The 15,843-nt window shown below is 45.9% G+C and overlaps 1 protein-coding gene across 1 annotated transcript; it reads left to right on the plus strand.

The window, feature by feature from the left end:
• Positions 1-119: 119 nt before the first annotated feature.
• On the plus strand, positions 120-7,776 carry LOC136315189 (histone H2A type 1). The gene is made up of 2 exons (XM_066246532.1): positions 120-675; positions 7,633-7,776. The coding sequence occupies exon 1, from the start codon at positions 170-172 to the stop codon at positions 560-562; it is 393 nt and encodes a 130-aa protein (XP_066102629.1). The 5' UTR covers positions 120-169; the 3' UTR covers positions 563-675; positions 7,633-7,776.
• Positions 7,777-15,843: the final 8,067 nt, after the last annotated feature.

Here is a 15,843-nt window from a genome sequence, read left to right on the forward strand (position 1 = left end):
TAAGCTTTCCTATTGGCTATTTGACTAAATATTTGCCTAGCCAATCATACCACCGGCTTGAGCCTCAAGAACTGCCTATAAAAGCAGCCATGTTCTACCCGTTTCCATAACTGGTCAATTTCGGCGGGTCTTTTCTGTTTAATTCACAACATCTTTTTTTTCTTTTGCGATGTCAGGGCGAGGAAAGCAGGGTGGGAAGGCGCGAGCCAAGGCGAAGTCTCGTTCTTCTAGGGCTGGGCTGCAGTTTCCCGTGGGCCGCGTGCACCGCCTGCTCCGCAAAGGCAACTACGCGGAGCGGGTCGGAGCCGGCGCGCCGGTGTACCTGGCGGCGGTGCTGGAGTACCTGACGGCCGAGATCCTGGAGCTGGCGGGCAACGCGGCCCGCGACAACAAGAAGACGCGCATCATCCCGCGCCACCTGCAGTTGGCCATCCGCAACGACGAGGAGCTCAACAAGCTGTTGGGCAAAGTGACCATCGCGCAGGGCGGCGTCCTGCCCAATATCCAGGCCGTGCTGCTGCCCAAGAAGACCGAGAGCCACCACAAGGCCAAGGGCAAGTGATTTGACAGACCTGTTTTCCAGAAACGCTTTGAAACCCAAAGGCTCTTTTCAGAGCCCCCCACCATCTCAAAGGGAGAGCTAATATCACTGTCAAAAGGGGAGAAAACACAAAGGTAAGCTGTTGTCCTCAAAACCAGGGCAATACAACAAGAAGCATTTTTTGAACCTTTAGGAAAAGCTGGTGTTGACAAACGGGGCTGTCTCTAGACAGAATAGTAAGTGGGTATGCTGGCTAAGTAGAAGCGGCACGCCTTTCATAGTCACATGACCTGGCTGCGGTCAGGGACGGGTTAACTGCAGAATTGGCCTGATCTCTAAACTTCACATCGCCTTGTAAAGCATTAATGGCCTGGAAGGCAAAGTTCCCAGACCGGATTCTAATCTTGCCGCCCTACCCCCTGGGGGCGTTAGGTTCTGGGCTCGCATAAGCGTTCAGAGCACCACTGAAAAGTTGAACAGGGCAGTGAAAGCTGCCTCTGAGACATTGGTTCCTTTCCAGTGAAGAATACAGCCTCCATCTAGATCCGAATTGCAGCTCCTCTACTGATTGTGAGATTGGGGCCGATTTCTAACCTGGTACTTGGTTTTGTCATCTGTTAATTGGGGTAGGTTGATGTTTTCTCTAAACCCCAGTGCCACGCTCCATTTAATTCCCCTAGAAATCGTTTTTCTGTAAGTAACGCCTATGTTCCCATAACGCTTGTTTCCAGGGGGCTGGTAACTGCAGCACCAGTCTCCAGAAGGGGTCACCTGGACTGTGCAAAACTCCTTAGGATCCTATTCTATTTTTTTTTAACTTTTTTTTTTTCGTATTTTTCCGAAGCTGGAAACGGGGAGAGACAGTCAGACAGACTCCCGCATGCGCCCGACTGGGATCCACCCGGCACGCCCACCAGGGGGCGATGCTCTGCCCCTCCGGGGCGTCGCTCTGCAGCGACCAGAGCCACTCTAGCGCCTGGGGCAGAGGCCAAGGAGCCATCCCCAGGACCGGGGCCATCTTTGCTCCAATGGAGCCTTGGCTGCAGGAGGGGAAGAGAGAGACAGAGAGGAAGGAGGGTGGGGGGGGGGGTGGAGAAGCAAATGGGCGCTTCTCCTATGTGCCCTGGCCGGGAATCGAACCCGGGTCTCCCGCACGCCAGGCCGACGCTCTACCGCTGAGCCAACCGGCCAGGGCCGGATCCTATTCTATTTTTGAGTCTCGCCAAGATTTTTCTGGTTGACCCCTCCCCCTATGCCCCAAACCCTCTCACCTAGCAACCAGCAGCCAAAGCAGCTTGCTGGAGTGTTGCTGAAGGCAAACTGGCAGAAAAAAAAAACAAACGAGTGCCTTCATGGCTCGGCGTTAGAATTTCCTGAACGGTTCTTGCCAATTCCAATGAGCAGCCGGGCTGAGAATCATGAGATTGGGAAGTCTGGCTTTGGTGGTCGAGGCCGGGATCCACTGCGAGGGTCAGGTTCTGTTCATCCACCATTTCTTGTATGTCGGAGAACTTGGATTCTCAGATCAGAATTGCTTCACATCAGCCTTAGGACCCTTTTTCATTAACTAGCCAAGTTTTCTTTGAATCCGACCCTAACACGAGCTCTCTTCCCCACCTCCTGTCTTCTGTGCCTTTGCTCACCTTCTGATAGAATGGGCTCAGCAGTATGGGTTCTGAAGTTAGAACAGGGTGCTCAAGAATCATGGCTGACACGACACTCTTTGTCAGACACATTTTCCCCTTCTTCCAACATATAAATTCATTTACTCAACACCCTTAGAGGTAAATATTCTCTTATTCTGATTATAAAGCTGAGGAAACTGAACGGAGCATGAACCGGACTGAGCCCCAAGGTCAGGAAGCCAGTACATACTTCTCCCATCCAAGTACTAACCAGCCCCGACCCTGCTTAGCTTCCGAGATCAGACGAGATCCCGCGCGTTCAGGGTGGTATGGCCATAGAAGCCAGTATTTCTAACCACCAAACCACTGCTTTTTCTGTAACTATTGGTCCCTAGGTTATTGCCAGAACAACGAAGCCAGTAAAAACTACACATAATGGGTCAACTTTGTCCACATACTGGAATGTTACTATTATAGTTGCATCCTAAACTCAGTGAATCATTTAAGGGAAGGAGGTGTGATCTTCCCAGAATCTACACAAATGGCAGGAGATAAATCTTGACACTGTGTTAACGCTTATTGGTCAAATAAGTTTGTAAACATGATATATATGTTTGCTCGCTTGTGATTTATATTGGGTGTGGGGGACAGGCTATAAGCAGGCCAGGTTGTTGTAGCCTGAGGTTTGGTTTTGGGACTAAGCTTTTCCCCACACCCTTGACTGATTGTATGATCTGGGTGGTGCACTCTCATGAGGAATCCAATTATGCCTTGGATAAGTGACTTTGTATTGGAGACTTCCTTGTTTGTATATTGGATTAAGGGATTTTGGTTTTCTACACTATAAAGTGGGACAGACCAGGAGCTCAGACACACAGTTCCTGCTATCATAATTGCAGGGGCTCCCCTGATCCCTTGCCCTTCATGGGAAGAGCTGGTTTTCTGCTTTTCCCTTGTCTTCTTTTGTGGTTTGCCTGTCTTGGTGAGACACCAATAAATAGGATGGCCCCCCATCCTCTGACTCCACCATTTCTTTATCGTCTGCCCGAATCCAATGGGAACCTGCATGTGAATGGTCACGATGGCGGCTCCTGGCCTTACAACGCTGTAAAGGTACATAAAAAGCCAAAACACTTTTGCTTCAGTGTGTGACAAGTGAAACAAGTGGGGAGATAGGAAAGGACTTGAATATAAAGAAAAGGCGTTGTTGGGCAGATAAAACAGATAAAATATGTATTATGCTCACTTTGTTAAAGTGGCGCTGCCCACGTGGAGGCCGTTGCCCAGGTGATATTAATGTGTGTTGAGAATCCTTGTAGCCTGGGGCTTGGTTTTGGGATTAAGCCTTTCCCACCCTTTTTGATGTGGGGTGGTACAATCCAATCATGCCTCAGAGAAGTGACTTTGTATTAGAGACATCCCTATTTTGTATATTGGATTAGAGGTTGTGAAGCTACAATATAAAATGGGGGCAGAACGAGAGTTTGCTCTCTTGGTTCCTGGGATGATTAGCATAAGAGAGCAGAGAAAGGCCACGTGGAGGAGGCCAGGAGAAGCAGCCAAGATGGCGGAGTGCTGAGTGAGATGTCAGTTTGTGCAGAGTTTGTATCTGGGATAAGGAAGGAGATGGGGAACTGAGGAGAATAAGGCTGGTGAGCTAGAAACCTTTGATTCTAGGAAACTCGGATAAGTCAGTGGCTTTGTGAGCACTGAATGTGAGTGGGTTTTGGAGCCCAGTGTGTGTTTTTACTTGCCCGCTGGGTGCAAGCTAGAATTAAAGAAAATGGCCTATCAGTTTTTGGCTCCGCTGTTTCTTTACCGACTGTCCGAATCCAATGCGAACCTGCATGGGCCAGGCTGCTGTAGTGATGGTTGCCCTGGCCTTAGATACTGGCTCTACAGGCGTTAAAAGACTTGAATTTGAATTCTCCACAGAGCATCAGTAACAAAACTTTCTATTTGTTTACTCTGTAAGGAATGGTATGCTATGTCAATTAAATTTGTTACATCTTCACCAAAACCTTAAGGTCAAGGACCCCATCTTGTTAACTTGTTGATAGTCGTATAGGCTCTGGCATATTATAGGCACTTGAGGAAATTTTCTAGTGGACAGTAAACAGTAGGTTCAGTTGGTTTCCAGCCCTTGAGCAGATCTCTACCATGTCCTCAGGGGTCTGGGGAGGCCCATTTACCCAGGGGCAAGCTGATGAGAATGATAAACTTCAGCTCTCCAATTCCCAAAGGCCCCCAGGCACCAGGGACAAAAGTTGATCCCAGGGATTTAATGAGATGCCAGACCAAGGCAGAATCATTCATTATTTGGTTGTGTAGCACATTCTAAACACAGCAAATCAACTGACATAGTATTGCCAATTATTAAATCTCTTTTCTAAATTTGCAAACGATCTGTGCAGCAATAGTCTTTACTTCATCATTCACTTCCATTTTTTTTTTTATGTATCATTTGAATATTTTTATGAGCATGGCAGGTTTTTTAATCAGTTGTAAACAATAGCATATATTTTAATGTTGGAATTAGGTTAACATCTAAAGATTTGTCATATGTTGACCCTAACTTAGAATTATAATTGTGAATATTCCTGTTAAGTATAACATGTGCATGTGTATTATTAGAAGATAATAGGAATTTAATTACAGATTTCTCATGCATATTGAAATTGAAAATAAGGGCTCATATGTAGTCCCAGAATTCTTTTGTCTCCATTTTAATCCAATACCTTAATATTGTACCAGAAATATTAGCATCACCAGATCTACTAAAAGACAGCCATCAGCTGTACTTACACCTAGAAAGTTGTATTACTAATAAAATAGACAAATAATAATAATAATAATAGTAATGAAACTAAGCTTAACCATTGTAACTTCAAGAGAAATTAGAATATGACACATCAACTTCAAAATAAGGTGATTCTCAGGCATGGGATTGATGTCGTCATATTGGAAAAATATCAGAACTTCACTGAATGTTTTACATTACAGTTGTCTGAGTTGTAGTTTGGGAAGAGGGAAAAAATCAACATTTCTTAGGACAGAGGACTTAAACGCATGTTACTTACAGTTGAGGCTGTTTCTGAAACACGCTAAGTAGGCTTCAGACTCTGTTATATGTTGTCTGTCTGCAAAGTAGAGCTTACACCTTTACTGCGCTCCTCACTGAGGGACACCAGACAGAAAGTGGCAGGTAAAGGGGAAATATGCTACCTTTCCTAGTAGTTAAGTTATACATATAAGGGATAACATTCCTCATCACTAAAACCAATAATACTCAGGACTGCTGAGGATGAGGAAGAATTGCCACCATCATACAAACTTTTGAGAAATTGTTCTGGTAATATTGATTAAATTTTATTAATAGGCATGGCCTTTTTCCAACAAGGTAATATTAGATTTTAAAAAATAAATAAATAAATAAAGGAAAAAAAACAACAACCCAGACATTTGGAAATAGAAGGTGTGTACCATCTAGAAATAAAAGCCCCACTATGCCAGGTTAGGTAAGGAGATTGTTAGTTTTTATAGATATAAAGGTCTGTGTGTAAAGTGTTAAAATGTGCATGTATTAAGTTTGTGGCTTAAAGCATAAAATATAAAATAAAAAGTAACCCCCCTCTGCCCACTTCTCACCACATCTCTTTCTATCATCCTGTTTACTTTCTTTAAAATGCAGTCTGAGATCTTATTACCGGGTTTCTTGTTGTTTAGCTCTGTTGATTATACCCTTTATTCCATGACGTAGAGGCCTGGTCTGTCTAGTCACTGTGACATTCCAGCATCTAGCAGATGACCTGTCAGTCAATTCTCTGGGCCCTCTCAGACACCAGCATGTGGTTATCTGAATTTCTGTATAAAGGTGACCACTACTAATACATCACCTACTCACCCTCCCCAGCTACAGGAATGCAGTGGAATTTGGAAGTACACCCCATCTGCATTCCACTCTCCTTTTCCACACTCAATGCCATGTGATCACCCTCGGGAAGCCCTTAATTCCTAAGGGCCTGCCCTGCTAGCTGATATGGATAAAAGAATCTTCTTCAGTATGCTATTGTACTGTGGTCTGTGGTAACTAGATGTTTGCTTCGAATCGTGGAACAAAAAAGTGTCACACGGCTGGTGTGTGTGACCAAATCAACGCTCTTCCATCCACGTAGAGTGTCTGCTGTGCACAAGAGGGCACCTCACTGGCTTTATATTTGATTGCTGGGGTTGGCCAGGGAACATTCATCTGCAGGGTGAGTTGGATCAGACTCCTCTCTACCCTGGCGACTCACCTCCTCCCCATAGAATAGATAGATCTTCAGCAGTGCTGAGAACAAATACTCATAAGGAGCTTGTTGTCCACGTTTGTTTCTGCACAGAAATGGAATAACCAGTGAGCTCTAGGGACTCCTGAGTTTCTTCCTGGGGTATGTGTCATTTTAGTCACCACTCCATCTTAAATTCTAGTTGCTAAATTTGGAAGGGGTTCATAACTGGTTGGTTCTAAGCAGCTCTGTGCAGTTCAGTAGCCACTTGCCAGGAGGGACATTTTAAATCTAAATAAAATAACTAAAAATCTGGGTCCTCGGACGTCCTAACCACGTTTCACGTTGCTGGTGGCTGCGGTATTGGACAGCAAAGATATAGAACATGTCTGTCGTTGCAGGAAGCTCTGCTGGTCGCACTGAGAGTGCTAGGTCCTTCTTGTCCCTGTGGATCAATGTAATCAAGTGCACTTAACCAGCTTCTTCCAGGTGGCATCTGAGGACACGGTTTCCAGATAAAATATAGGATGCTCAGTTAAATTTAAATAAGCAACAAGTAATGGTATTATAAGTTTCCCTGAAATATTGCCTGAGACATACTCTACTAAAACAAAAATTGCTCATGTGAAATTTAGATGTGATTGAGCATCTTGTATTTTCCATTTGCCAAACCTGGACACCTTATCTCAGGGGTCCCCAAACTACGGCCCATGGGCCACATGCGGCCCCCTGAGGCCATTTATCCGGCCCCGCCACACTTCCGGAAGGGGCACCTCTTTCATTGGTGGTCAGTGAGAGGAGCATAGTTCCCATTGAAATACTGGTCAGTTTGTTGATTTAAATTTACTTGTTCTTTATTTTAAATATTGTATTTGTTACCGTTTTGTGGGGTTTTTTTTTAGTTTAAAATAAGATATGTGCAGTATGCATAGGGATTTGTTCATAGTTTTTTTTATAATCCGGCCCTCCAACAGTCTGAGGGGCAGTGAACTGGCCCCCTGTGTAAAAAGTTTGGGGACCCCTCCCTTATCTGAAGAGCAAACTCGAGTATATTCCCAAGAGGCTGAATCCTCTCACCACGGGGAGTGTTTATGTAAGGGATTAAGAAAAGGAGCCTGTACATATTCCTATTGGTGTTCAGGAAGGCTGAAAAAGAAGTTCTCAAATACATATACTTTGGTTTTATCTCTCCCCTTAGGTTTCCAAAGCTGCTCACTGCAGAGACGCCTGTCAAACTCATCAGTTCACGGAAATGAATGGATGGAGGGCATCAGTGCTCTGAGGTCACTGACTGATGCTGCACGTGCAGAGATTTTCCCATTAAACACTTACTCTGAGTTCATTTCTTTGTGTGTATTTGTGTGCCTTGGGGATAAGGAGAATAAAGGGGGGGGGATATCATTGAGGGTGAGCTCTCCTTAGTACAAAAATGTTTCTAATTTTTAGAATAAGTTATACAGTGAGTAGATTCAAGCAAATCAAAATAACAAGGTATATATTGAGAATCTACTTCCGCTGGACGATTCCACTGTTCCTTAGGTCATTATTTCCTTTGTGAATCTGCCCTTTGTTAATTACAGTTGTGAGTCAAGAAGGAATGGGAGACAGTGTTAGAAAATTGGCCTGGCTTGTGGTAGTCCCAGGTTCGATTCCCAGTCAGGGCACACAGGAGAAGTGCCCATCTGCTTCTCCACCCTTCCCCCTCTCCTTTCTCTCTATCTCTCTCTTCCTCTCCCACAGCCAAGGCTCCATTGGAGCAAAGTTGGCCCAGGCACTGAGGATGGCTTCATGGCCTCTGCTTCAGGTGCTAGAATGGCTCCCACAGCAAAGGTACAATGCCTCAGATGGGCAGAGCATTGCTTTCTGGTGGGGATGCCAGGTAGATCCTGGTCGGGTACATGCAGAAGTCTGTCTCTCTCCCTCCCCACTTCTAACTTTGGAAAAATACAAAAAATAAAAAAATAATAAATTAAAAAAAGAAGGAATGGGAGATAGAGGGACAAACCCACATGTGCCCTACCTGGGATCCACCTGCCAAACCCACTGAGGCCATGCTGAACCAAGGGAGCTATTTTTAGCACCTGAGGCTGCTGCTGGGACCAGGACCAATACAGCTAAGCTCAGCACCAGTCCAGCCACTGGCTGCGAGAGGGAGAGAGAAAGAGAAGGAGGAGAGAGTGGAAAAGAGAAGCAGGTAGTCACTTCCCAAGTGGGCCCTGCATCCACATGCCAGGCCAACACTTTACCCACTGAACCAACTAGCCAGGGCCTCCCCTTCATTCTTAAAAAATAGCAGCCTATATGCACTGTTCTGCATTTGCCCTTGTCGATAACAGTGTATCTATAATGGAGAATTTTGCAGATGTGAATACAGGGAACTTCCTTCACACCATCGCATGGCGCTATACTGTATGGGCGCATTGTAGTGTATGTAACCTGTCCACTGTTGGAAGGCACATGAGACAGTTCTGGAAGCATAAACCCCTGATTTACAATAAATTGAAAATTGTTATATTCTGCTGGGATGCTCAGAAACTCAAGTCACTTTGGGGGTTGGAGTCAAGTTTCTTTCCCTTAAAAACTACATGTTGTTAGCCAAGTTAGTAATTTTGAACCTTGTTTTCTTCTTATGTAAAATGCCGGTCATACCTTAACGGAATGAAAAAAAGACCCATGTATGAATTGTTTGAGGCTCTAAAGAACACCACGAATGACCCTGGTGAGCTTCGACACTATCCTGTCATGAGGAAAGGAAAGGTGCAGAGGTGGAGGAAGGCGGTTTCACAAATTACCTGCTTAGGGTTCCTACCTGGTTAATGGGCCATTTCCCACCCTCCTCACACAGGACTTGGAAAACACACCCTTTCGATCTACCCCTGCCCCTCCTGCTCTCCCCCTGTGGTCAAGAGTGGGGTTTAAGCATGTCCTCTACTCTATAAAGTCTGTGTGATGGGGGCTGGGGGCCCGTGTGGTCCACCGTTGTATCATTATCAGCTGTCAGCGTGGTGCCCAACATCGACAAGCATGTATTAGTAACTCAAGGAATACCTGATGATGCCTGACCTGTGGAGGCGCAGTGGATAAAGCGTCAACCCGGAACGTGGAGGTTGCCAGTTTGAAAACCTGGGCTTGCCCGGTCACATATGGGAGTTGGTGCTTCCTGCTCCTCCCTCCTTCTCTCTCTCTTTCCTCTCTAAAATGAACAAAGTCTTAAAAAAATAAAAAAGATAAATATCTGATGAGTTCATAAGGTTGGGTTGTAAGCAGGAGACACACACTGCAGTCTTAAACTACCTGTACAATAAGCCTACATGAAGCGGTTTGTGTGCAGGCATGTATGTGCGTGTAGCAGTGTGCAGCCAGGCGTTCTGTACCGACATGGAATCTGAAGTTAAACTGCTTGGGTTTGGGTTGCAGGTCTGCCATTTATCAAGTGTCTGGGAGTGGGAGAGAGGGTCTCCTGTCACTCCAGAAAATCAGGGTTTTTTTCATCTGCAAAATGAAATAGCACCTCCCCGAGTTTTGAAACCTGATCAAATGAGATGGCGCATGAGAAAGCACTCTGTTCCTTGAGACACCTAATAATATGAACACAGGCAAGATTATATATTAAGACTATGTATCTGGAACTCCATCCATCCATCCATCCATCCATCCATCCATCCATCCATCCATCCATCCAATTGTCTGCTGTCTATCAACTTATCTTGCTCCAAATGTGGAAAAAGTGAAAGTAGGAGATAAGGGTGGAATTTCAAGGATCTGCTGGCTGCCACTCCCAGAGATTGAAGTAGCGGGTCCCCTTAAACCTGAGCACTCCGTGTTCTGGGTCATCTAGTCCCTGTGGCAGGAGGAAGCTTCTGCAGCAGGGGACCTGGCAGACGCGGTGCTGAAATGGCAGTGGAAGCAGCACTCACCTCCCACCAGGTCTCCAGATGCAGAAGAAACAGCCCCGGAGAGTGGGTATGGCTTTCAAACTCAGCTGAACCTCTTCTCCAAGAACAGGGACACCCAAACCGGGAGCTCCACGTTCTGCCCACTGTTTTATTTATGCCCAGTGTGACTCTCTGGGTATGGAGAATTTCTCCTGCTGGGTACCTGAGCAATCTTGTCTGAGACAAGAAGACTGAGGAAGGCCCTAGGAACATTGGGTGTTGGGGAAGGAAAGAGTAAGTGAAGGGTGGAGCATGGAAGGAAGGTTCTATTGCCTTTACCTCAGTCCTTTCAGGCGGCGGACGAAGAAATTGGAGCTCTGAGTCGATCGGTTTTGTGCATGGTCGCAGAACAAATCCCCGGCTTGTGCGGGTTCACGCCCTGTGTTCTATCACTGCCCTTGGCCTCCTCTCCGTCCTCCCACTCTTCCAGTGGAAAATTTACACCTCACGTTGAGCCCTCCACCCCTTACCTTCTACTCTGTGTTCATGGTATCACTGGGAGCTTGAAATGGGCTAGAGTGGCAGTATTTGCAGCATGGGAATGTCAATGCTACACAGCAAAACTTTTTGTTTTTCCTGGAGAGAGCAGGTTGTTTATACATTTACCAGCACACAACTCACTACCCTCTGTTCCTGCCCATTAAGATGACTCTCATCTCTCTTTCTCTGTGTCCCTGTCTCCCTCAGTCTCTGATTTCCTGTCTGCGTATCTCTCTCAGTATCTTTCTCTCTCTCTCTCTCTCTCTCTCTCTCTCTCTCTTTCTCTCATGCACACACATGTTGGATCACATTGTTGTGCCTTTTTTCTTCTTAGAAGGGTCTTCTCTCAACTTGCAGTGACCCTCATGCTTCTGGGCTGATTTAAATCCCATACTCGCCTCGGCACCCCTACCTATATATCTGTAGTGATTGCCATCTGCTCCATCTTCACATCTGTTCTCCCAATTTTATGAGGAGACCTAGAACGCTCTTCAAGCAGATACTCCCGTGCCTCACAGTTCACATGCTTCACACCTTTGCTCTAATGTCCCACTCTGCAAGCCCTCGCTGACCCTGCTCCTACTCCTAGGGTGGGAGAGAGACCTTCTGGAGGGGGCTGTGATCTGGCTGGTGAATGACGATGCTGGCAGTATGGACTGTCAGCACAGCGTGGCTACAAATGCCATATGAGCAAAGGCCCCGGGGAGGACGCCAGCTGGGCTGCGTCGCCAATGATGCCAGGGACTTGCTCTGGGTTGCCTGGCAATGAACCAGGAACAATGCCGCCTCTCTCCCCGTGGGAGGATCGGCGAGTGTTCCCAGGGGCGGGGAGGATAGTGCTCCGAGCTGACACCCACACGGAAAATGCTGCTTCTTATTCAAGTCTGCTCTCCTGCTTTCTTATGAAAGGGGAGAGCATAGGCAGCGGGTCCCCCTCTGGAGCACAGCCCACTCGTTGAGAACTGCCCCTCCCTCCGCACATGGCTCTGAGGCCCACGAGTTCCAGCAGCGACAAGCGACACTGTGCCCCCGTTGTCAAGACAGAATCCACAGCGGGAACACCTGTTCAGTGACCTCCAGAGGCGGTAGCCCAGGAAAGGAGAGGGTATAAGCTTTCAGGAAGGGGCCTGAGGTCGAATTTTTTTCATTGTTATTTTGATCACCTTCTTGTCTTGTCTTCTCCAATGCTAAGGAAAACTGCCGACCACAACAGCCTTTTCTGTAATTTTCCGTCTTTCCCCTTAAAATGCCCCTGCTCTATGATCGTTCATTCCTATCCTACTTCCTCTCTTTCCCTCTCCATTTAGCACCAACTATTTTTAAGGTGCCCTTAAAAAGAGTACCTGTCTTGTTTTCACACTTAGGTGGTCAGTGTTGAAATAAGTGGAGACCCCGCCACGGTGGCGCTGTGTGGATGCTGCTGTCCGATCACCTTGCTTGACCAGAGTCCTGCCCAGGCTCGGTCTCTAGGAACCACACACACCACTGCGATTTCACCTGTGGCTCAGAATCAGGCAAACATTCCTTCTCGCCCAAATGCTATCCAAACGAGAGTTAGAATGTGGGGAATGTGGTTCCTACCTGATTTCTTTACTTTAGATGATAACGCTAACTACGTGACTGGAACTAACTTATTCTTTTTTAAATTTCCGTAAGAAATGTATGAAGTAGATGATAAGACCAAAGCACCGAGAGCTTGTTAGTAACTTGCCCAGGAAATACACCGAGTAAAATGGATGGGTCTGAGAGTGTGAAGCTAAGATTAAAACACAGGGAAACCGGTTTATAGTGTCATTAGAAAGACCTCGGAAGATCACCTGAACCAAAAGGGAGCCCTCGACGGACGCTAGCTGTTGTTGCTTGCTGCTGTTTCTATCATAACGTTACTGTTTTATTACACAGTGACACCAGCAGTCCAAGAGTCCAAGCAGCTGAAAAGTGCCTCTTTGGAGGTTTTGTTTGGTTGGATGAGGTTATTATTTGTTACTTCAATTTCATATTATTCTCTGTGGTGCTTTAGTCTTTAAGAAACCCCAGGAAATAATAATTTCGATGCAAGTCCAGATTAAGAGCAGAAGGACAGGCACAGTCCACACGTTTTGTCAATAAGTCTCAACATTTTTAAAATTTTCTCATTTTCTAACTCTACAAGATACAGACCCTTACTGAAACATTCTAGCCTTGGAACCAGCCGCTTCTCCAAGGAGCCCTGGTGTGCTACGGGCAATATTTGATTCTCGAGTGCCACTACTGGTAGGTTATCTCAGCTGATCGAGCAAGGATATATACGTGCATAATAACCCACGCATACACCCACATCTATATCTCCATAGCTGGGTAACTGTACATATATATTTTGAAATATGTTTCTATGAATAGTTCTGATTACAATCCAACAGCACAAGATTCCTTTTAGCCAAATCTTTCTTTTATCCACCAGGGAGAACACTGGGTCTCATCTCTAACAACACATTTTTTTTTCCTTTGTTTGATTTTAGTAGACACATAAGTAGTTTCAGAATTGTTCGCCGATACCCGTGAGAGAATTACTTTTATTAGATCACAGCCTTTAGATATAGCTCCTTTTGTCATTCCGCTCTGCAGCATGCAGTCACGATATTGTTTTCCACTGTTACTTGAGTTAATTTTTATCTTCTTCGACCCCTTCCATGATACGTTATTAATTTAATATACAGTTTGGTTCATCTGTTAATGCTTGTATTCCATTTTGGATTCCTTCATCTGTATGACTGTGAATAGTTTATTTTCCTGGTACATGGAACATTACCGTACTTGTAAGAGTGAGAGTTACACAGCAAGATAGACTCAGAAAGCTGTACCTTGCTCCTCGGTTCTACTATTTTGTTGCTGTTCCTGACCTTTCCTACTCCTTTCTAACCCAGCCCTGACAGATAACCGATCTTTTCGTTGTATTGGTTTATCCTTTCCGGGGGGGGGGGGGGGGGAAGCAGAAAAAAATAGTGTTTTCTTACACCCTCCTTTTTTCCTCACAAGGGATGCTGCTGCTCCTGGTTTTTTCTCTCAACCGAATGTCCTGGAATTTGCTCCTGCTTAGTTCACAGAGATCAATCTTATTTATTTTTGTAGCACACATCATAACCCCGTGCGGATGCAACCTAGTTTATTCAACCACTCTCTCATGTGTAGTGATTAACTCTCTTTCCTACACTTCACTGTTTCAGGCATTACTGCCATGAATAATCTTGGTTATGCAACTCACAGTTTTGATTGTTGAATTGACTCAAAGGGAGAATAATTTCAATATTTATTTTTTTCCCTTTTTAAAGAACGTTTTCCAGAAATGTTCTACACGGAAAGCCAAGATAAAAATGCCATTTTTTTTTTTTTATTATTCATTGAGAAGTAGGAAGGCAGAGACAGACTCCCGCATGGACCCTGACCGAGATCTACCATGCAAATCCAATAGGGGGCAATGCTCTTCCCATCTGGGGCGTTGCTCTGTTGCTTAGCAACTGAACTATTTTAGCTCCTGAGGCAAAGGCCATAGAACCATTCTCAGAGCCCAGGGCAAACTCACTCCAATTGAGCCATGGCTGCAGGAGAAGAGGGGTAGTGGGGAGGGGAGTGGTGGAGAAGCAGATGAGTGCTTCTCCTGTGTGCCCTGACCCAGGATAGAACCGGGGACATCCACACACACGCCAGGCCGATGCTCTACCACTGAGCAAACCACCCACGGCCTAAAATGCCAATTTTAAAATTCCAGAATGGAGAAATGTGTCCCAACGGATAGAGTTCTACAGGTGGTCTTCAGAGTTTCACCATGTCTGTGCTTATGTAACACACCTTCTAGGAGAAAGCTGGGAAGGACTCATTTGTTCAGCCCAAATCCCCTCTTTCCCAAATTCTGTCTTCAATAAAGCAGTTATGCTAACAAATCAAAAATATCAAAGTTCAGAATTAAGTGCTTAACACCCAGAATGGCTGAGTAAATGCAACCAAGTCCAAGCTCCCTTTCCTTACAACTTTTCTACAAATCACATTGGTTTTCTTAGCACAGTTATTAGGCTCATGATGTGCTACTCAGTTTTCATTACTCAGGGTTCCTTAGACTCTTAAAACAGTAAGAGTATATATAGTACCTTCTTAGCTCTTAGGAGAGAAATACATGAGACTATTTCTTGACAACAATAACATGAGCACAACGCCTCCCTCTTGGGCCATTGAGCCAGAACAATGAAGACTGCATTTTACAAAACCACTCTGCCCGCACGACAGACTCCCGCATGCGCCCGACCAGGATCCACCTGGCACGCCCACCAGGGGCAATGCTCTGCCCACCAGGGGGCGATGCTCTGCCCCTCTGGGGGGTCGCTCTGCCTCGACCAGAGCCACTCTAGCGCCTGGGGCAGAGGCCAAGGAGCCATCCCCAGCGCCCGGGCCATCTTTGCTCCAATGGAACCTTGGCTGCGGGAGGGGAAGAGAGAGACAGAGAGGAAGGGGGGGTGGTGGAGAAGCAAATGGGCGCTTCTCCTATGTGCCCTGGCCGGGAATCGAACCCGGGTCCCCCGCACGCCAGGCCAACGCTCTACCGCTGAGCCAACCGGCCAGGGCTGAGTTCTACAGATAATGTTGAGCAAATAAGTTTGTGAAATCTGTGTTTTCTGAGTTTGCTCACTTTTGTTGTTAAAAATGGCGCTGGTCTGAAATTGCTAATTACATTTCTGTTTGGGAAGAGTCTTTGTTATGTTAATGTGTGCTGCAGGAGGGGTCTTTGTGGGCCCAGGGAGTTTTTTTAGAAGAAAGGGAAGAAGAAGCCAAGATGGAAGGGTAGGAGAGAGAAGCCAGTTTTGTAGAGTAAGAAGCTATGTTGGCAGATGGAGAACCAAAGGTGACTTAGACTGGTGGGGGCTTTTGATTCTAGAAAAAACTGGAAAAGACTCTCCTGATTGTGGAACTGGAGAATGTGTGAGTGGATTTTGGTGCCCTGTGTGTTTTTACTCGCCGGCCAGTTG

The sequence above is a fragment of the Saccopteryx bilineata genome, chromosome 11 (genome assembly GCF_036850765.1).
Source record: "Saccopteryx bilineata isolate mSacBil1 chromosome 11, mSacBil1_pri_phased_curated, whole genome shotgun sequence".
NCBI lineage: Eukaryota > Metazoa > Chordata > Mammalia > Chiroptera > Emballonuridae > Saccopteryx > Saccopteryx bilineata.